The sequence below is a fragment of the Cavia porcellus genome, unplaced genomic scaffold (genome assembly GCF_034190915.1).
Source record: "Cavia porcellus strain 051 isolate PalLab524CR breed Dunkin Hartley unplaced genomic scaffold, mCavPor4.1 scaffold_1, whole genome shotgun sequence".
In the NCBI taxonomy this organism is placed as follows: Eukaryota; Metazoa; Chordata; class Mammalia; order Rodentia; family Caviidae; genus Cavia; species Cavia porcellus.
Window position 1 is genome coordinate 58,808,462 of NW_026947484.1, and position 22,650 is coordinate 58,831,111.

General features: G+C 48.2%; 1 protein-coding gene across 4 annotated transcripts in view; it reads left to right on the plus strand.

The window, feature by feature from the left end:
- Positions 1-22,090, plus strand: part of Tmod3 (tropomodulin 3) — a 59,737-nt gene extending 37,647 nt beyond the window's left edge. For all 4 annotated transcript variants that reach the window (XM_013154619.3, XM_003471781.5, XM_005004574.4 and 1 more), the window contains exons 5-11: positions 3,035-3,157; positions 4,262-4,351; positions 6,896-7,026; positions 9,307-9,414; positions 14,365-14,508; positions 15,920-16,064; positions 19,539-22,090. In XM_013154619.3, coding sequence (XP_013010073.1) covers positions 3,035-3,157; positions 4,262-4,351; positions 6,896-7,026; positions 9,307-9,414; positions 14,365-14,508; positions 15,920-16,064; positions 19,539-19,573 — 776 coding nt within the window. In that variant the 3' untranslated portion in view covers positions 19,574-22,090. The remainder of the gene's footprint in view (positions 1-3,034; positions 3,158-4,261; positions 4,352-6,895; positions 7,027-9,306; positions 9,415-14,364; positions 14,509-15,919; positions 16,065-19,538) is intronic.
- The last annotated feature ends 560 nt before the right edge of the window (positions 22,091-22,650 follow it).

Genomic DNA, 22,650 nt, shown 5'->3' on the forward strand with positions numbered 1-22,650 from the left:
TCCTTGTTAACTCATTATCTGTCTGTTTGGTGATAGGCCTGCTATTGAGTGTGAAGTAACATTAGTTACATTGTAGGTTGCTTTTTATTTCGTTTTTGTTTGCTGGGGATTAAATCAAAGACCTTTTACCTGCTAAGCAAGCGGCTTTGCCACTGAGCCACATCTCCTGCTCCTTCCTGTAGCTGGACTTCATTTCCCTAGTGACCAGTGCCACTGAGAGGTGTAAGTGTGTTAGACATCTATATATCTGATTTTACTGCCTTTTATTTTTAAGACAAGGTCTCACTATACAGTGAGGCCTGTGTGCTGGCCGGGAGCTTGCTTGTGTAGCCCAGGCCTCACACAGTAGTCTTTTTCCTCGGCCTCCCACGTGCTGGGATTACGGTGTTGCGCCACCACATGCAGTTCATTCATTTTCTTGATGGTGTCATTCGCTTTGCAGAGGTTTTAATTTTGAGGTAGTGCAGTTTATTTTTTCTTTGTTGTAGAAGGTCAGGGAGATATACTCTTACATTTTTTTCTAGGAGTTTTACAAATTTAGCTCTTACATGTTGGCCTACAATCCATTTTTAAATTAGTACTGGGTTTTTAAAATTTATTAGTACACATCTGCAGTGCATAGTGATTGCGTTCATTGTGGGGAATTGGTACATGTGCATAATACATCTCAGCTCTTATTTTTTCTTCTTCTCCACCCCCTTCAGTGTGTATTTATGTGTGGGGTGAGGTAGAAATCCAGTTGCATTTTGAGAGGAGAACTGTCGAGTTGTATCACTGCAGTTTGTTGAAACAGTACCCCTTCCTTTCTCCAATGAATTGTCTTTATATTCTTGCAGAGAAAAATCAATTGGTCACAAGTACACAAGTTTCTCGATTCTCCACTGATTTAAATATCTTTCCTTAATACTTACTTGATTATAGTAGGCTTACATTAAAATTCAGTGTCAAGTACAACAAGTTCTTCCTCTTTTTTTTTTGTCTTTTTCTTTTTTATTGGTGCCGGGGATCAAACTCATGACCACACACTTGCAAGGCAGGCGCTTATGCCACTGAGCTAAATCCCCAGCCCCCAATTCTTCCATTTTTTTTTTCCAAAATTGTTTGATTCCCTTGGGTCTGTTGGATTTCCATATGAATTTTTACATCAGCTTTGTTACTTTCTGTGAAACAATCTACTAGGATTTGAGAGAGACTTTATAAGTCAACTTGAAGAGAGCCCTTGTATTTTATGTTCCTACTACTAAGCATAGATCTTGCCTAATTTATTCTTTATTACAAAATTAATTTCTTTTAGTTTTCTACAGCTAAATTTCATAAAAAATAACATGTTACAATTAGTGTCAAACTAACCATGAAGAAAATATTAAGTAAATACTGCATATATTGTTATAAACACAGTATTCTATAGGCTGGATAACTCTACAGCAGGAATTCCTACGTGCAGAAGAATTAGAGCTCCAGAAGAGGTGACACTTTGCATAAAATATACAGCTTTATGATCTACAACAGAATTCTTTATTCAAGAATTTCTCTAGTTCTTGAGTTTTGTTTTGCTCTGTTTTTTTAAAGATGATCACTCTAGGCATCAGAATTTCTTGAAGAATGCAGATAAGGATTACAGAAATAAACATCTTAAATTTTTATGGTGCTTTGGAGTCCATCAGTCCCTGCAGCAGGTCTGGGCGGCTGCTCTTTTAGCTGGCGAGTAGCACCGTGTCTGCGGGGTGCATGACGTCAGCAGGCTGGCAGGCTGAGCATCTCACACACGTTTGATCTTGAACCTTGGTGGTGGTGAGCTGGTTTAGTCAGTGACTGTGGCTGCAGCATTTCAGTCATGCTGGGGATTAAGACCTCGGGTGCCGCAGGCAGCACAGCAGACCAGCTAAGTCAGAATCTCTGAGAGGAACTGGAACACCAGAAGTTCTTAAGAGTTCCTTGGTGGAGCCACATGCCCCAGCGACCAGAGCCATGGCCACCGACCATTGAAAATGCATGTGGCTGACAGTGACCCTAGGCTGGGTCTGAGAAGCTTGAGAACGGCAGGGTGTAACTGGCTGGGTAGGAGCTCAGGAGGCTGAGGCAGGCACCCTGGAGACTGAAACTTGGAGACAGTGGCTGGTAGACAGGTCCAGGAGAAGGGGAGCGAGCAGCACTACCTCACACTGCCACATGGAAGATGTGTGACTTGCTGAATGGTGTCAGCAGGACCAAGGGAAACAGATTAGCACGGGAAGCAGCTCTGTGTAAATACAGGGTGGAGATTCGGAAAGGTCAGCTAACAGTATTCGCAGAACTGTGTGAGGGAGGTAGCATGGTGGTAATGAAGATGAAAAGATGTGGTTTTGGTTTTGGTTTTTCTGGCAACGTCGAACCCAGGACACTGAGCTACATCCCTGGCCCTTTTCTGTTTTTATTTTGAGACAGGATCTTGTTCAGTTGCCCATGTAGGCTCAAATTTGGAATCCTCCTGCCTCAGCCTTCCAGAGTGTTACGATTATAGACATGTATTACCTGCAGGGGTTCAGCTGTTGGTCAGCTTGTTCCACTGATTGATTCCTTCAGATTTTCAGTCCTGTGCAGTGTATGGTGATAAAAAGACTGACTTTCACATAGAGAAAAACTCAGTTTCCAAGGTGACTGGTTTTGTTACAGGCTAACCCTTGTAAGCTTAGAGGAATAGGGATCAGCAATTCAGAATCTCACTCAGAGCACACTGAAATTTCTTTGCAATTGAAATGTGAGTGTCTGGAATCAGAATTGCCTCTGCCATCCCTTAAGTGCCCATGTTTGTTGCTTAAGAATAAGAAATTGGACTCTGTTTTCTAAAGTAACTTTAAGGGCTTGTAGATTTATAGTTTCTTCAGTGTCAGTTCTGTATGTATAAAGCAATTCAGAATCACTCCTGGAAGACCCATTTTTATTTCCGCAGGTGGGAAGGTTTCTTTCAGTGTTTCTCTTGTGAGCTGGTGCAGCTCGCATGCTTCTGTAATGTGAGCCTCAGCAGGCATGGAGTTCACAGAGTTTTCTTTTACAGGGAAAATATTTGTCCCCAAACAGAAACCTGTGCAAACCTTTACAGAAGAAACTATCTCCCTTGACCCAGAGTTAGAAGAGGCTCTGACCAGTGCGTCTGACACAGAGCTATGTGACCTCGCAGGTGAGGCCTGGGGCCAGGGATGCCAGCACACATTTCCCAGTATGGAACACCCTCGAGGGTGATTCCTTTTCCCTCACCCGGCCACTGGCCCCTCTTCCCATGCCCCATGCTGGAAATTTATCCACTGGTGCTCAGCTGCAGGGGCCACACTGTGTCTCGTCTGGAGACCCAGGCCTGGGTCGCAAGTAGTGCGAACGGTCAGCCTTGGCTGCCCAAGTGCTCTGCCACCCCAATCTCCATGCTGTGCTCACCCCCTGCCACACACGTGGGATGCTCCTTGTACCCCGTAACCCCAGTGTGGCCATGTCTGGAGACAGAGGCCGAGCCTGGGGGACAGTCCTAGGAAGGCACAGTATGGGGTGGTGCATAGCAGCTGGAGCGTGGTTCAGCCTTGCGGGACTGCACTGGTGGGCACAGGAATGGCACTCTCCCCAGAGGGTGTGGCCAGGCATATACCAGTTCTGCCTTATTTGTACAAAAGCCCATCGAAAACAAAGGCCACCAGTTGCATCTTGTATGTCCTTTTAAAGGAATCTGCCTTTTTTTTTTTTTTTCAAATCCATTTTATTTCAAAGAAAAATTTCAAAACAACAACGGGGTATCTTATTCTTAAATAGAAAAATTATTACTTTGAGTATTTTAGGGTTAGGCTGGCTTCAGCTGTGGGCCTGAATTTTAAAATATGGGGAGGGGGGCTGGGAATTTAATTCAGCAGCGCAGGTGCCTGCTTCACAAGGACAAAGTTGTGACTTTGATTCCTTATACCAAAAATAAATAAAATAAAAAATAGGGGGGAATCTAAGTTCAGAAGGTGGGAGAAAATAACACGGCTATTGGAGAGAATAGATAATGAGGAAATTTTAATCATTTGTGGTCCTTTTTCTTTTTTTGTTTTTCTTACGGCTGAAAAAAAATCTGTATTTAATTTAGTCATAAGCCAGGCAGAATGACACATACCTGTGGTCCCTGCTACCCAAGAGACTGATGCAGGACAATCTCTTGAGTCTAGAAGTTCATGTCCTCCCCGGGTAGCACATAGTAAGATTGCCTGCAAAACATGACCAGGAGGAAATAAAAACTAACTTTCACCTTCCGTCTCCGTAGCCATCCTTGGGATGCACAACTTGATAACAGACACACAGTTCTGCAGCATTGTGGGAAGCAGTAATGGTGTCAGCCAAGAACACTTCTCAAGTGAGTTCCAGTCTTCTATTAAATACGTCCTATTTCCTGCCTGTAAAGCCATCAGTATTTATACACCCAATGTCATACTTGAATCTTGAAACTCTAGCTTAATGATACTGACAAAGATCACCATTGAAAATAGTACTGAAATAATTTATGCTTAATGCATCAGCAGCGGTTTTTATAGGAACCACTCTCACCTTAGTAACTAATATTAATGTTAAAAAAGTCATACTTATTTTTTACTAATATTTTATTATCATTGCTACTCATTTTTAAGAACTCCACAGTAATTCTGACAAATTATTTTATCAGATTCAGGAGAAACCACCAAAACATTCAACCTCTAAAACTTTCAGTCTGATGCAGTGTTAAATCACTTACAACAAAGCATTTTTAAAAATGTATTTGTAGAGCCATGTGCGGTGGAGAGTGCTGAAACTCCAATTGCTTGGGAGCTAGAGCCGGAGGATAGTCAGCTCAAGACTGCCTGGCAGCTTAGCAAGATATTGTCTCAGAAAATAGTGGAAGGAAAAGAAATTGAAGAGCCGCAGAGTAGCTCAGTGGAGGAGACTTGGCTGCTATGCAGGAGCTCTGGCTTGGATGCCAGGCACCCACCGCACAGTCAGAGTGAATTCGTTCACATCCTCTGAAGTGCAGCTCAGGGCCAGACTTCGTTACTCTCTCAGTTATGCTGTGTCACACGTGGTGAGATCTGGATCTAAGTGTGTGTGTTGCAGATGGTGGTTTTCTCAGCTGCTGTTTCCAAACAGTTCTCCACCTTTCACCCCTTTTTATGCCATTTATTTGTTGAAACTGGGTTATTTGTCAAGTAAAAATTTCCACATTTTAGATTTGGCTGATTACAGCCTTCTGGTGTTCTGCCTCTGTGTTTCAGCACACTGTTGAAACTAACCACTTGGTTAGGTCGGGTGTAGTGCATGTTTTATTTTGTAAGAATGCATCCCTGAGACTGAAACTAAGTCCTTGTCTTTTACCGTATGCTAAAATAAAATGAAAATGATCACAAACCTGAATATAAGACCAGAAACTTTGCAGCTGCTGGAAGAGAGCACAGGAAGACACTTCCTTTAGGAAGGAGGAGACTTCCTGAGCAGTAGTAAGACGGGTGAAGTCAGGGATCGCCCCACAGGCCGTGTCAGGTTAAAAGCTGCTCAGCAAAAGAAGCAGGTAGCAGTGAAGAGAGCCTGCAACAGGAGGAGAAAAATTTGGTCAGCTGATCTTCTGATACAGGATGCATATGTAGAGTCTATAAAGAGCTCAAAAATTCTTGCATTTCCCCAAAACGAATGGCCCAGTCAACAAGTGAGTAAATGAACTGATGCTTCTCAAAAGAAGTAGAGCACAAATGGCCAGTAAGTGTATGAAGAAAATGTCCACCCATAAGCATTAGGGAGTACACATCAAAAGTGCTTTGAGAGTCACCTCAGAGTGGCTGTCCTCAAGAGTATAAAAACAGTCCTGATTATTTTGTGGGCACAGATCCAGGAGCAGTATAGCTGGGTAAATGGGATTTCTTATGTTTAGTTTGAGGACTTGCCATACTGATGAAAGCATTACACTGCAGTGATACATGGATGCCCATCTTTATAGCAGCAAAATTCACAATAGCTATACTTTGGAAGTAGGTGAGCAGGTAAAGAATGCATACTATATACACAGGCACAAAGAATGAAATGTCATTTGCAGAAAAATGGATAGAATTAGAGCCCCTCATGTTAAGTGACACAAGCCTGCCTCTCAGTCGTGGTGGTGTGAAGCATGTGCCCGTAACCCCAGCACTGGGGAGGCTGAGGGACGAGAAGCAGAAGTTGGAGACTAGCCTGGGCTACATAGTTGAGACCCTGTCTCAAAAAAGAAAAAGAAAAAGGAAAGTTGAGTATAGTGTGTTTTCTCTCATAAGAACAAGATCGAAATGAATAAATAAAAGAGACAGCAGGAAACTAGAAGGCAGCTTTTCAGTGATGGTGGAGGGAAGAGAAAAGAAAGAAGGAGTAATGTAGGTAAAAATCAAAATATTAGCTACGTGAACCAGCACACCTGAGTGCATCTGGTCACTCTGTTACGGATGAGCAGTGCTCCATCAGGATGACTGAGTCATAGGAGGAGCTCCTCCATCTGCTCCTCATCTCCAGGGAGCGAGATTGAGGCAGAGGTCCTGTGGGCGCCCGTCACCTAGTGATGTCAGTGTCCTGGTGACGGGGCCTATCACTTCGTTCAGGGGCAGGTGCTCTACACATACCCTGTGGAGTGGGAGAGGAACCTCTGCATTTGTGAGCAGTGACTTCCTCACACGGTGAGGGGAAGCGCTCCCCCACTACATCGCTATCCAGAACATGTCACCAAGTGGGCAGGCTTGCGGCCTGCTCTGTGTACTCAGTGAGAGCTTGTGGCTAGGCTCTGTGGGGATTATCACTCAGTTCTGGGGATTTGTACTGTGAGGGAGAGGTGTGCCACCTCGCCAGTGTCTGTACCCTCTGTCCCAGTGTCACTCAGCTCAGTCCACTCTGCTCCTTGTGTTTATCATCACAGATGTGGTGAAAGGTGAAAAGATTGTCCCCGTATTTGATGAGCCACCAAATCCAACCAACGTCGAGGAGAGCTTGAAGAGAATTAGGGAGAACGACACCCACCTCGTGGAAGTCAACCTGAACAATATAAAGGTACGTATTGTAGTCAGGGTTTGCAAGGAAAACAGCTTAATATAGGACACAAAGTTTACAGAATTGTTTTATAATAGTCATCCAAAGAGTCAGACAAAAGTGCACACACTAAATCTGTCCACACACTAAAGACCCCCAAAAATCCAACTGAGGCCCAGATTCCATGGCAATGTCCTGCATGAGTCCAGCTGACAACTTAGAGCTGGTGACGATGACTCATGCATGTCTGTTTCATGGATCTAAGTAGGAATGCCCAGAGGTTAGCAGCAGAAGCCAGAAAGTCTGTGTCAGCCAGGAGTAAGGATCTATGCCAGCAGGCTGAGGGATCTGCACTGGAGCCAGGAAGCAACACTCAAAATAAGGAGCAGAGCTCCCCCCAAAAGTACCATAGCCATGCTCAGCAACAGTGAGGTTCCGAGCTTCTCTGATAATGAGAATAGCCAAGTTGTATCAGGAGCGAACTCGACAAGCTGCCCCAGGAGAACCAATACTGCTTTGTCCTCTCCGGTTCTCTTTTTGTTATGCTGTGGGCAGCAGTTGTTGGGTGGCCCTCTGTACCCAGCACCACGCTCAGTGAGTTCAGCTGGGCATTCTGAGTTGCCCACCAGTGGTCATCCCCCCACAGTGGTACATCTGGTAGACAGTACGGTAGTCTGGTGGTGCTGAGTTTGCTGAACCCGGTGACGGCTGGGGACTGTGCATAGAGGAGGCTTGTTCTCTCGTCTAGGGGAAGCCTGTGCTCCTGGCAGTATGCTGCCATAGGCTCCTTCAGATTTGAGAGATTACAGTGGGCAGCACAGTGCTTTCTGACTGTTTAAAGACTTCAGTAGAAAAATCTAACAAGCTGTCAGTAAATCTCTGCAACTTTGGAAAGTTTTATTTTTTAACGAGTTTTCTAGGAGCTATTTATGTGTAGTAGAAATTCCCTTGCAAGTGTGCAACTCCAGGAGTTATGACAAATGCGTGCAGTTGTGCAGTGAGCAGCAGCGTCACACATGAAGTGTGCCTGTCACTCGGCACCTGCCCTCTGGCAGCTGAGGGCGAGTTTCCCTCTTTGTCCCTGTGGCTTGTCGCCTGCTGTGGCACTGAGATTGCACAGAGCACGGCCTGGAGTCTGGGTTCTCATGGGCACCATGCACTGGAGACGACTCCGCGGTATCGAATGACCCCCTGGCGCTGGCTTCCGTCATTGTGGAAGACTACTGCAGTGCGGGTCAGTGGTCCCTGCTTGCCCATCTGTCAGCTGACGGGCATGCGGGTTGCTTCCTGTTTAGGGTCTTTACCACCCAACAGCTCACCTGCGTCACTCAGGCAGCATGGCTGTGTGTGCGCTGGTTATTCTGAGTGTCATGCAGGCGGGTGTCACTTCAGCCAGTTGATTGTTTTTTTTTTTTTTTCTTTATTTTCCTTTTTGTCTTTTTGAGACAGTCTCACTGTGCAATTCAGGCTGGTTTTGAGCTCACTTTGTAGCCCAGGCTGGTGTTGAACTCACAACAATCTTCCTGTCACAGCTTTGCAAGTGCTGGGATACAGACATGCACCACCACATCCACCAAACCAGCCAATTCTTGCATTGAATAAATGTGACAAAACTGTTGTTTTGGATTTCCTTTTTTTTAAAAAATCTTATAAAAATTAATGAAAATACAGAGTGTTTGTTCATCCTGTATATAAATAATTGGACTGGTAAGTGGTTGGTATGTCTGAAGACCTGTATACATTGACACACAGTTTCCAGTGCAAACGCATGTTTATTTCTTTGGGGTGAATACGTAGGGGCTTTCTGAGATCTTCCTGGGCCTGAACCTGCAGCTTTTCCAAGGGTCACATGTGTGTTGTGCATTGTGCAGAACTTTCATTTCAGGGTCTTCATTTTCCGTCTTGGTTTCTCAAGCCCTGCGATGCAGGGAGGAGGCCCTGCACCTCGGTGGAGGTCAGCTGGTGTCCTGCGTCAGCCTCACGTCCCTCTATCTCCACATGGGTGGTCGGAAGCTGCCCAGGCAGTGTGGGGCCTGGGTGTCTCAGGTCTGGGGACTCAGGGTTTCTCTTGCTGTGTCCCCCTCCCAGGAGTGGAGGAGCTCCTTTGTCCAAACCTTCGGGACAGCCGTGTGCCCGTGGAGAAGGAAGCCAGGCAGCTGCAGAGGAACCTGCTGTGCCTGGTGTCTGTTAGTGTAGTTTCCGAGGACATTGGAAAGGCAGAGTGCAAGTCCAGAGACATTCGGAGAATGGACTGCATTTCCTGAGGGTAGAGTGTAACGATGTCTCCTGTTGTCTTTCAAGAACATCCCCATCCCGACCCTGAAGGACTTCGCCAAGGCTCTGGAGAGCAACAGGCATGTGAAGCACTTCAGCCTTGCTGCCACCCGCAGCAACGACCCCGTGGCCGTGGTGAGTGCTGCCCCGGCCTCGACGGGACCTGGGCTGAGCTTTCTGCCTGGGCACCTTGACTTTATGTATAAGGTCTGCCTTTGCAGCCACACTTTTGCAGTTTTTTCCCCTGAATTTTTTTTTCTGTGTGATCCGGCCCACGGATCAATCTGTGGGCCTCGCCTAGAGAGAGGACGGGGATGGGGGGCTGGGCAAGAGGAAAGAGAGATGGAGACAAGTTGAGAGGTTCCAATCAAGTCTCGTTTTATTCTGGAAGTGATTACATCTTTTATAGGCCAAGGGTGGGAGATGGGACAGGAAGAGACTACGGGGGTGAATACAACAGGTTCATCGTCATGTCCAGGTATGTGACGTAAGCAGGAGAGGATTATGGTTAATGTAGGCAGACTCAGTGCCCATAGGAGAGAGAGAGGCAGGGAGGCAGCAATGGGGCTGTTGCGTGGCTCCCTACATCTCCTCCCTTTCTATATTATTTAATCAGGAGTATGGCAGGCCCTGCTGGACAGCGTCTGTCTTAGGTGAAGGACCTCATTACGTGGACCCAACCAGGCCTTACCTGTCATGGGCTTGCAGGACAGCAGTTGGTCCTGTGCCTGTCTTAGGTGGCCAATGGAATTAACTTGCATGTCCTAGTTGCCTGTCTCTGGCTGCCTGTCCATTGCCCCAGGGCAGTTAGGCCGCATGGTTATATGGGCCACTCGTGGGAATTCCTTCCCGGTAGGTTTGTTGATCTGCCATCTCCAGCTGATGATAGTGTACCTGAATGGGCTTTGCCATAAACGCGTCTATCCGGTTATTAATGAGCATCATAATCCTCTGAAAAATACAAGGACTCACAGAAAGGAGAAGCAATAGGGCAGCTAGGGGACCCAAAAGGGGCGTTAGGTAAGGGAAAAGCTCCCCCCCACACACACATCGAGGAGAAGGGGTTGCAACCATTTGTTGTTGTCGTTGTTGAAGTCGTTCTTCTATTTCTTGGAGCTTGTCTCGCATAACACTGGACGCAGTCTATTTGGCTGGTTTATGTTCCTCCAGACTGACAAGAGCCTCCTCTGCAGTCACAGGGGCTTCTGTGCATGGCTGTCAGCAGTTGTAGTCTGTTGGCAGGGGTCTAAATCCACCATCGGTGTGGTACGGCTCAAGGAGAAGGCTGAGTAGGCAGCATAGGGCTCCGGGAAGTTGTGTCACCTGTAAGAGAACACAGGGGATTGTGCCTCAGGAAATGACATTATTCCTGGGCATTGCATGGGGTCTTTAAAGAACTGTCTGCTTGTTTTACGAGGCACTCAGGTAGCCGTCTAGCCTCTCTATCTTGTCGAGAGTAAACACACACCGAACCGCATCTCCATATGAGAACGGGATCAGGGCCATGCTATGAATTAGTCAGGGGGTCTTGCCATAGTACAGAAGCAAATTGCTTTTGTGTTTCAGTATGCCAAAAACGCATGACTGCTGACTGTCCAGAAGCATCCAAATTTTAAAAATTAAGCATGAATAAGGCATGAGATAGAATATTTTTAGATGTCTCCCTTGTGGAGTACCATTTCCCCCTTTTTTATTTTATCAACAGTGAGTTTTAGGGAGAGATGTGCCCTTTTAACTATGCCTTGACCTTGAGGGTTATAAGGTATGTCTTTTATATGATCAATATTAAGATGTTGACAGAAACGAGCAAAGGCAGAACTAGCATAGCCTGGACCATTATCAGTCTTTAATTGTTGTGGGCATCTCAGAACTGATAAGGTAGTTAACATATGGCTAATAATGTTTAGTAGCTTTGCCAGTCTGGGGAGAGGTATAAATGAAACCACTAAAGATATCTATAGTTAAATGAACATTTTTAAGATTGCCAAGCTCAGGAATGTGGGTGATATCCATTTGCCATAATGCATTGAGAATAAGTCCTCTAGGATTAACCCCAAAGTGTAGAACTGGGAGTCGCATGGCACAAGAAAGGCAATTTTTTACTATCTGTCTGGCTTGTTTTCTAGTGATCTTAATACAGAATTACAGAAAAATAAATGGTAAGAAATCAACAGTCAATAAGTTACATATTGTCATCTTAGAAATAGCTGTCCAGGTTACAAAATCAAAACATGTAAAGTGACATTCAAACAGTGACACTGCCAACAGTTCTGCTCAATGATCCAACAAAAACCCAGTAACAGGTTTATCAGTCCCACACACCTGCCTTCCGTCTCAAAGAGGGCAAGACCAAACATATCAAAACAAAACAAAACCGTTCTAAAAAAAAGATTTAAAGAAATACAGATTTTAAAGCAAGTCTATTGGAGATCTTTACTGTTTATCTAATTGTCTCTAGTTTCCTCCAAACAGCTGTCTCCATCTTCACACACATTAAATACACACTGCATGTTATAGAACTAACCAAATCACCACAGGATGATGAAGGCTCCTCAGGTTTTTAAGATCTGACATTGGGGAAGATAATAATAACTACCATAGTATCTCTCATTTTTTTCTCAGCAGCTGTCCCCATCCTTATATATGCTGAAATTAAACTTAAGAGACTAGACCATCACTCCGATCAGTTAAATGAGTCAAAGTAATTGACCCTGGAATCTCTATCTCTGGAGTCTTTTTGTAAAATGACCAGTCTCTCCACAGGCAAAACAGTCCTGTTCATGCTTTTAAGACAAGAACTGTCCAACTGCAAACCCCTGCAAGGAAGCAGCCATAGCAAAGATGTATATATCTTTTTAGGCCAGTTCTATTTTTACGAGGTCTGATAGTGGCCCAGCAGACGGTGCCGGCACCTTTAAAAGCTAGCTGTTCAACAAAATTAGTGCCTGCATCAGCATGGCCAAAGACTCCGCTAGCAGCAGCAATCAAACAATCAACAAACTCTGAAAAGGGTTTATCTGGGCCTTGCTTAATGCTAGTGAGAAAGGAGCTCATATTATCTTTTGCAGGCAGCTTTCTCCATGCTCGAGTAGCTGCTGTTTGAATTTGAGCGAAAAGTGTTGGATTGAACTCCTTTTGGGCCTCTCTGCTGGCCTAGGCATCTTTCACTATTAACATATTAAGGTTGAACCCATTGCCGGCTTGTGTATTGCACCTGGCGGTCTCTTTGCAATTTTTTGTATATTCTGATTTTTACAAAAGATGGTCGCCACCCGATAAAGTCACTCAGGCCAATCTTTGCCAATCTGTAGGTGTGAGCCAGCCGTCAGCCAGAGAATTTAAAACAGCAAGAGTAAAAGCAGCTGTAGGGCCATATTGGGCAACCGCTGCCTTTAATTCTTTTAAGGCAGCCACTGTGAATGGCGTATGTGTCCTAATGACTCGTGGAGCTAGCAGCGCAGCGCCCACGCCATCTTGCGGCTGTGCGGCGTCATCTTGGGAAGGTACGTTTGTTTTTGTCACCGGAAACGCAGTTTTGGGGAGGGACCCACCCTGATGTGGCGGAAGTCAGGCAAGCGCCATTTTAAGAGTGCCATGAGGCTTGCCGGAGGCAGGCACCATCTTAGGGGTACTATAAGGCCTTGTGTGACCATCTCCTCAATCTGAGAATCTGCATGCCTCTGGGCAAGCAGCTCAGAGATTAAATTCCAATATGCAAAGGTGGTCACTGGAACCTTTTTCCGGACCGAAAACCCTATAATAATCTTTGAGAGCATCTCGTACTCTTTCCCATTTTTTAGAATCAGTGGTGCCCCCTAGAGGGAACCATGGACACACAGACTGTACAAACTGAAAGTACTGTAGTAAATCTTTAGTTTTAACCTTAATCCCTCTAACCTTGAGTGCCTTCCTGACGCCATTCACGAACAATTCGTGCTCACTAAGTACTTGCCACATGCCACTGGAGAAATTAGATCCGTTCACCTACCGTGATTCAGGCGAAGATTCAGGCGAAACGTAAGGTGGCCGTCTGCACAGATCACAGGGACGAAGTCCCGAAACAGTCATGCCGGCCGGTGATTTAATCACGTGAATGGTCCCACGTCAAAATCTCTCATGCCAGGTCGAGCGCCACGTTGGGCGCCACTTGATCCGGCCCGTGGATCAATCTGTGGGCCTCGCCTGGATAGAGGACGGGGATGGGGGGCTGGGCAAGAGGAAAGAGAGATGGAGACAGGTTGAGAGGTTCCAATCAAGTCTCATTTTATTCTGGAAGTGATTACATCTTTTATAGGCCAAGGGTGGGAGATGGGACAGGAAGAGGCTACGGGGGTGAATACAACAGGGTCATCGTCACATCCGGGTATGTGATGTAAGCAGGAGAGGATTATGGTTAATGTAGGCAGACGCAGTGCCCATAGGAGAGAGAGAGGCAGGGAGGCAGCAATGGGGCTGTCGCGTGGCTCCCTACACCTGTGCATTTCTAAAAATATAAATGAAGGGCCAAGGGTGTAGCTCAGTGGCACAGCACCTGCCTGGCAAGTGTAAGGTTTTGAGTTCAATTCCTGGTACCAAAAAAACAACCATAAATGGAGGCAGATATGATACACTCCTGTAATCCCAGCACTTAGGAGGCTGAAGCAAGAGGATCACTGAGGACTATGTGGTGATTTCACGGCCTGCTTGAACTTCAGTGAGAAGTTCATTTGAGTTCAGCTTGTGTTTCCTGCTTCACCTTTTCTCATTTGAGTTCAGCTTGTGTTTTCACAGTGACCCCGCTCCTTCTCCCTGCTCCCTCTGGGCTTCTGCAGTGTGTGGTGCTGACCCATGGGCTGAGTGCTGCTTGGTGGTGGCTCTCTGCAGTCCACTCTCCTGCCCTCATTCCCCGCCTTAGAGTGCGACTTCCCTTCGCCATGGCTGCACAGCGACCCTGCAGCAGAGCCTCTCGGGAAGCTGGAGGCCTGGGACACAGGAGGCAGCCAGGGATGAGAACAAATGCAAGCTGGGGCCAGGCAGGAGTCAGGCGGGGCAGTGCAAAGAGTGGCGTGTGACATGGTGTCTCACCAGTGTTCCTCTCCTCCCCAGGCTTTCGCCGACATGCTCCGGGTAAACAGAACTTTGAGGAGCTTGAACATGGAGTCCAACTTCATCACAGGGGCCGGAGTTCTGGCACTGATCGACGCCCTTCGGGAGAATGAGACCCTGGTAGAGCTCAAGGTGGACAATCAGGTCAGTGGCCTGCCAGGGGTGCACATGTCACATGCAATGTGACAGGGTCCAAGGGCACCTCACAGTCCAGTCGTCCCCCGTGAAAGGAGGTGGACACCCTGTCTGTGCTGCACAAGCCCGGATTCCCAGACCACTGGGGGCTCCTTGCCCCTCTGCCTGGGAGATAACTTCAGTTGTGTGTGTAGAAAACAGTGTCTCCCTCAGATCTTCAGAGTGAGGTTTTAGACTCTGGAAGTAGGAAAGAGGATCACATCTAATGGCCGGAATGCTGCGTTTCCCACTTCTGCCGCGAGCTGTGGTTCATGCAAATGGCCACAAGCTCCAAAGTGCCGTTGGAAGTGCAGTAATGCCTTCTGCACCCTGTTGCCACTCACCACAGGGCACAGCCATCACCTGGGAGGAGCCTAGCCATGCCCCCCACTGGATTCACCTGCAGCTCCACATCCGTGGGTCATGTGACACTGGGCTGCACATCAGCAAGACAGTGGCACACAGGCCACGGTGGGCACACAGTCTTGTGGGCATGAGCTGAGCATCAGACAGCAACACCCTCAGTATTTGGGTTCAGTGCAGCAGCAGCACTTTGCCATAAGCAAATGGTGCTGAACTACAGCTAGGCGCCGCCTCTGAAAGGCTCCCAGGTGCTGTGCGGGTGCTGCAGTTGTGATTAGTTCCATGCGCGTGGCCGCGCATTGTTGTCACATTTGAGTTCCCACCTTTCAGCTATTAAAAATGAGGATGTGACCGGATGTGGTGGTGCACGCCTGTAATCCCAGCACTCGCGAGGCTGAGGCAGGAGGACCACCGTGGGTTCCAGGCCAGCCTCTGCTGCATAGTGAGACCATGTCTCGTCAAAAAAGAGTCAGAAAAAATAATCATGACACAGACAGTCATGTGCCAGTTCTTGGATGAACATATACTTTCACTTCACAGGGCCGTGTAGAACTGCTGGCCAGTGTGGTGACTCGAGTTCCCAATAGTTTTCCGTAGCAGCTGCACTACTTTGCAGTCATACCAGAAATCCCAGCAGCCACACATTTGTGGCAGCTTGTGTTATTGTTCATCTGTTTCCTTTTTTCCTGAGACAGGGCCTCACTGTGGTGCCTAGGTTGGTCTTCTGCTCCTAGGCTCAGGGTCTTCTTGCTGAACCTCCTGAGTCATCGTGACTGTGGGGCTTGTACCAACCTGCCGGGGCTCACCCCTGGGGTGTGAGGTGATATCTCACAGAACCAGCACTTGTGATGTCTCAGTGATACAGTGAACGGCTTAAAAGTTTGTTTCTTACATTGTGTTGTGGAAGTGGGAGAATCTAAAGACTGACAGAAACAGCCCAAGCCTTAGTGTCCCAGTCTTGATCTCGCTGAAAAGTATTTTGGCACACTGTATTTATTTATACGGTTTTGCTTTCCAGAGGCAGCAGTTGGGAACAGCTGTAGAATTAGAAATGGCCAAGATGCTCGAGGAAAACACCAACATCCTGAAGTTTGGGTATCAGTTTACACAGCAGGGTCCCCGAACCAGGGCGGCCAACGCCATCACCAAAAACAACGACTTGGGTAAGGCATCTCACGTCGAGTTTCTGGATCATGCTTTTAAGCTGACATGTGGAGGTTTTAACACAGAGAAACTCCTTGTCCTTGGTCCTGTGATCCGGGTCCGTCTCATCTGTGGCGCTCAGGCTGAGCCAGGTGGAAGTGACCACCGGGTGGGTCATGAGGCAGCTTCCTGTGATAAGCACAGTTCCAGCTTTAAGTGAGGTTTCACAGTGAAGGTTTTGTTCTCAGTTACGAAGCAGACCTTGTAGCTATTAGAACAAAGATTTCCACATTACAGGAAAGTGTTTTACTATTTTCCTCTAACAGACCTAGATAGGAATTCAGGTTCATGTGAGGGGACACTGAGCAGTAGGGTCTGCCTCCAGATTGAGGTGCAGTGCCCATCCCCCTCACATGGAGCTGCTCGGCTTTCACCCTGGGCAGCTGGGGTGCTTGCACCTGGCAGCAGTGTGCACCTGCAGGCCCATCTGTCAGGTCGGGGGACAAGACCCCGGAGCCCGTGGGTAAGGAGACCTCTCTCCAAGTTACAAAGTGGAAAAAGGAACTCCGTGCTTAAGTTTGTTTCTGCCTGGTTTTAAATTACAGTTAAAATTATTAAAGCATTTCAAAAGATACATTTTAGAGAATTATGGTGTCTCAGGGCTGGGGATTTACTCAGTGGCACAGTGTCTGCATGGCAAGCATGAGGGCCTGAGTTTGGTTCCTGGTACCAAAAACAGTCCCCAAAGGATCACCCTTTTAAAGTGCTCTTGTTCTTTTAAGCTTTGGCTGTATTTGAGTCTGCATTCTTTTAGTTTGTGGAGCAGAAAAAATACAGCTTCAGTCTTTAACCTAGATCACTGTGAAAAGTATTAGTTGAAACTCTTTACCTTCTTTCTATTTCCCTTAAGGACATCTTAGCCACTTTGCTTTTCTTTATTTTTCTTCTTTTTTGGCGGCTGGGGACCAAGAATCACACTCAGGCCTTGCCGAGGCATACCCAGGCCCTGGCTGCTGCCCTCTGAACCCGGATGGGCGCGCACAGCTGCGCTCTTGGTCATGCTCAATTCTTTGTTGTTGGCTCACTGCTCAGGTCCCTGCCCATGTGGCCCTGGGTGTCGGTCCAGCCTGCACCCCTACCTCCACTCCTTCCCCTGTGTGAAGCTGCTGTTTTGACAGGGTCTTGCTGAGGCAGGCTGCCCAGGCTGAGCTCAGTCCTGCTTCAGCCTCCCAGAGTGCTAGGATCACAACTGAGTGCCACCATACCTGGCCTGTTCTCAGTGTTCAGGGTGGCTTTTATAGCAGTGTTTCTCAAGTCTGACCAAGCTTTGTGAAGAACTGGAGAGCTTTAAGAACAGATGCTTGTCTTCCTCCCCTTCATAGATCTGGTTTAGTCGGCCTGGGGCAGACCTTGGGTGCTGGGCCTCCCAGGTGACCCTGTCCCCAGCCTGCTGCTCCCGGGGCCGTGGGTGTTTGGCTTAGTCTCCCATCAGCTGATATTTGTGCAGGGCTTGCTGCAGCACCATTCACCCTCCCAGCTACCTCTCATGTGGTGGCCACTCCTCAGGCACTGGGCATCACAACTACAGGGCAGGGATGGCCATGGGCAGCTGTCCCAGGCCCACAAGGTGCTGTGGAAACGCGTGGGACGCTGGGAGCTCCCAGCCTGGTGCCCCTGTGACTGTAGAGCTGGATGGAACATGGCCTCAGGCATCCTTTGTGCCTCTGAGCTGTCCGGGTGGAGCTCAAAGTGCTGTGTCTGTGGCCCCAGCTGTGTCTGCCCCCATCCCCTCCCCAGGCCCTAGCCTCAAGTCAAGAAAGAGCAGTCTAGGCTGTGAATCAGCATATGGCCTCCTGGAAGAGAGGAAGCCAGGCTTGGGTGTACAGGGCCACAGCCACATGGACAGGCTCCATGCACACTGGCCTTGAGACCAACCTGGACCCAGGCCAGGCACAGGTGTCCTGCACAGTTGGGCATGACACACTGCACATGTGTGAGGACGCCAGCCTGTAGGCTCTGAGCGCTCAGCCCGGCAGGTCCCTCAAGAACTCTCCCAAGTGACACAAGCCGGAGGTGGGATGCTGACCAAATGAGGGAAAGGTGGCAGAGATGGGTACAGTAGCTCACACCTGTAATCCCAGCACTCAGGAGGCCGAGGCAGGAGGATCACTGGGAGTTTGAGGACAGCCTGAACTTCATAGCAAGACCCTGTCTCAAAGATAGAAAAAGAACCCTACTCTCTTAGAACCTGAGAGTGGTTAGGGTTCCTCCACAGCCCCAGAGGGTTTGGAAAGTGGATCTGCTCCAAAAAATTTAACAGAACAGCATTTACAAGCCTGCCACCTAGCTGTGATCTCAGGAACTGCCTGTGGGTGCGGGAACCAGACGGGAAAGGGAGGCCACTCTTGATGCTGCATGGTTCTTTCCCAAGCATCACTGTCAGCTCTGCAGTGGATCAAATAAAAGAGACGAAGATGCCCAAGGAGACTGCAGCTCCCCAGCACAGACTTGGGTTACTCATGTAATTTCTGGGAAACGCAGATGTGTCAGTCAGTAGGCGTAATGGCGCTGGCACAGCCTCCCTCCTGGCCCCTGTGGCCACTGCTTTGGCGGGGAGAAGAGCAGAGCAGCACCAGGCAGAGCCTCAGGGCTACCTGCCCAGTTCAGGCCGCAGAGGGACAGGAGAGAGGAGTCGCCTCTGGCCCCTCGGAGCGTCAGAGCAATACAATGTGGAAGGGTCTGGCAGTGAGTGCTGACACATGTCCTCTGCCGCAGCCCCAAGGCTGTCCGTCTGTGACATCGCCGTGGTGGCTGGTGTCGAGGGCACTTGTTGCGTGTGCAGCTGCACAGCTGTGAAGTGCGGGTGTTGCCAGCTGCTACCGCTGCAGAGAAGCTGGGTCAGAAGGTCACTGCCCTGCTGGACGTGGGACAGTGCCAGGAGTCACGTTCTATCCATCATTGCCCAGGACCTGTGCTACTTGTCCTCAGTGAGAGCTGGCCGAAAGGCCAAGGCGTGCGGGTCGGGACACCTGCCAATGCTCTTGGTGGCCGAGGACAGTAGCCTGCCTGGTCTGCTAACTGTGGGCCACTTGGCAGCCAGCGGTGATATGGCCCCAAGGACCTTGCCACCTCACAGGTCAGCTGTTCCATTGCTCTGTATTATGCTTGTTTTATGTGGGAAAGAGGAGGAGGACGTGGAAAGCAGTGAGCCACTGACCTGCAGGAAGGACAGGCTGTTCACAGCATCTTCTCCAGGCCTGGGAGATGCACCGTGCTACCCGGAGAGCACGGATGACCCCGGTGGCTGCTCCTTAACCCAGCGGCAGAGCTTAACGCAGGGGCTCACTGTGAGTCTCCTAAGCGCCGCTCTGCCACATCTGCTTGGGGTCAGCAGGCGCGACAGTGGGGACCTTGGGGTGATTTTGTTAATGCTTGTGCCCAGTAGAAGTGGTAGTCACTCAGAGGGGCTCTAACCTCCTCTCTTCTCCCCACAGTGCGCAGGCGGCGAGTGGAAGGGGAGCAGCCGTGAGCCGCGGACCTGGAGACTGGGCGGCGCATGGCAGACAAAGTGGTCACCGTGGCCATTTCTGGGTGGACGGGGAAAGACTGGAAATCCTTTTTTAAACCATATACATTATTTTCTAGATCACGTTATTATCAATTTCCTATTGTAAATCGGTAGTAGGTGATGTTTTATATTTTGAAACATTTCCATGTTCTTCTAGAATTTTTAAAGTTAGCTTGAGTGATTTATAGCGAATCTTGGGCACAAACAGTTATAGCAATATTTCAGAAGCCATTTATGTAGAAAACTTTGAGGATCAGTATTTTTAAAATCCAAAAGGGATACTGCTGGTGTCAAAATTACTGTCGCTGCTTCTAGGTATAAAAAAGTACGCTTTCATAACCTGGAGATCTTTACACATTTTAAAAATACATGAATTTGGCAAGGGTATGTTTGTTTTTGTTTTTGTTTTTGTTTTTAATCAAGGAAACAAAACACCAGAATTGTAAACCTAATGGCTCAGGGGCCAGGCTGCCTCTCAGGGTGCAGCTTGCCCGAGGCCCGGCTCAGACAAGGCGTCAGCCAAGCCCAGCTGCACGCTGTGTTTAAAGGGATGGTTAAAGTGTCCATTACACAGCTGTCACTTTGATGTGGGTGTTGCCAAATTTAGGGGAAGCACCTTATAGAAAAGCTGTTTTCTGCAAGAAAAAGGCAGAGCTGAAGGTGAGTTACTGAGGGCGGGAAGCGAGCTGCCCCCTGCCTGTGAGAGTAGAGGGACTGCAGCCTCCAAGGTGCTGCTCTTGTAGGAGTGTGGGGAGAGCCTGGCGCCAGTGCGGTCCAGAACTGCCAAGGCGTCCATGCAGCCAAAGGGAAGAATCTGACCTCTGTTTTCAGACCCATAAGGTGGGAGAGGTCAGGACAGCAGCGCAAGTGGGCTCTGCCACCCAGTGCTGGGTGTAGCCACTGGGGCTGGGCAGGAGTGCATAGGCCTGGCCTGGAGTTCCAGTGGGGATTGCAGCCCTCCCAGGAGGGCTTTCATGTTCCTATGGGGTGCAGCAGAGGTAGCCACAGGCAAACACCGGGATTCTTGCAGCCGGAGCCGTGGCCCGCACCACCCTCCCCACACTGTGTGACTAAGGTCTCCTGATGAGCAGTTTTAAACACCAACACTGACACAGTCAGCCTAGAAAAATCTTTCAAGAATTTAATTACAAGAGAGAACAATGTGTTTGCTTTGATATACAAAATCTGGTGCCTCTTAACCTTTTAATAACTTCCAGTATTTTCAAAGGGCTCTGAAATTTTTATAGCAGGACAGATAAGTTAGGGTTTTGATACAGTCTTAATGTTTAAGCCAGAGATTTTGTAAGATCTTAGGTTTTCTAGTCTAACGCATCTAGTTATCTTAAGAGAATGTTCTATACAGTTTATCATTCCTATTTATCTGAGGTCCTGATTTCCCAGTGTCTCCATGAAACTCATGTGTTAAAAGCCCGCTAGGATCATTAACGTGAGTGTGCTGGACTGGGTTTCGGTGCTGTCTCCCTGGAGCGCAGGCGAGGAGAGGGCTGAGAAGCAGCCGGTGCCCTCCTGGGCACCTGCCCAAGAGCAGGACGCATGATGTTGAATGCTGCAGGAGTGGCTGGGCCTGGCAGTCCCATGCCCTCCGTGTGAGAGGCCTGACAGGGAGGTGAAAACCCCTCCAGTGCTCCCCTAGCTGATGCCCTTTCCTTCTCAAGGGGCTCTGTGACACAGTAAAATCACGCAAGGAAACAGTTGTCTTGGGAAAGCACTAGCTGTGGTCTGGTGTATGTTACACTTAGCTTTGTTGCTGTTGAAGTAAGACATAGTCCCTACCATCCTGCCATCCCCAGGCTGCCATGCTGCTCTGTCATGGGCCCAGGACCTGTCACCACCTTGCAGAGCCGAGCCCAGGCTCTCAGGGCAGCGGAGGCGTGGGCACCCTGGAGACACTGCTGCAGGTGTCACCACAGTCAGGCAGGTCCCTTAGCTCTCCACTGAGGACTTTCAGTTGAAAAAATTAGTCCAGAGAATGTTGAGTGTCATATTTTAATTAGGTCTTTGTCATTTTTCTCCACACGTAATTCAGTATTGTAAGTCCTTCCCCATAAAAACCAAGCAACTTGGCAGTCCTCCTGCCTCAGCCTCATGAGTAGCTGACACTTAACAGGCACATGCCGGTGCTCCCGGTTAAAGTTTTTATTTCATTCCAGATGTTGAGATTTGTCTTAGACTCTTTAAAAGTATGCACACAGCATAAAACCTCTGCAATTTCAGATAAATTCCCGCCCTTGCTTGCAGCCTGTGGGGTGAACGGTCATGGGTTGGCTGGGTTGGGTTGCATGGAGTCGCCTCTGTAACCACATACCCTTCTGTGTCATGACTTCGGGTTCGGGTACACGTTTGCTAACGCCAGTCTCAATGTTCTGCTTCTTTATTTTTTTATTTTTCAATTTTTACAGATATAAAAGTGAATTTTATAACTCAGACATTTAAATAAAATTACCCATCCAATTCCTAGTAACAGTGAAGTTTCTTTTGAAAAACATGTACTGCCATTTCAGTTACTGCTATGTATTGGAACAGATAATTGCAGTAGTTTACCAGGTGTCCTGTAGGCTTTTTCTTAGCACAGGGCCTGAACCCAGGACCTTCACACGCTGCTGAATCTCAGTCCTTATTTTCTGAGACATGATCTTGCTGAATTGCCCAGGCTGGGCTGGATTCCGTGATCCTCCCGCCTCAACCTTCCATAGTGGTGGGATTACAGCCATGTGTCCCCACCAAGGCTTGTCCCCACCAAGAAAGTAGACTTTCTGCTAAAGTAAGTGTCCCTTGAGTTCCCATATTCTGCAGTCCATTCCTTGCCACCTCTATGGAGCAAGCTTGTTACTGTTCGAGTCACTGTGTCTCTTCCATGCACTCTTTTTGTCCCCCAAATGCCTGTGTTGAAGCCCGGGAGGAGGAGCCTGTCCCAGAGTGGGCCTGGTGGTGGTTGCCGGCCCTGTGCGGAGACACGAGGCTCCAGCGGGCTTGGAGGGCGAGGACCTTGGCCCTGCGCTTGCAGCCTCAAGGCATGT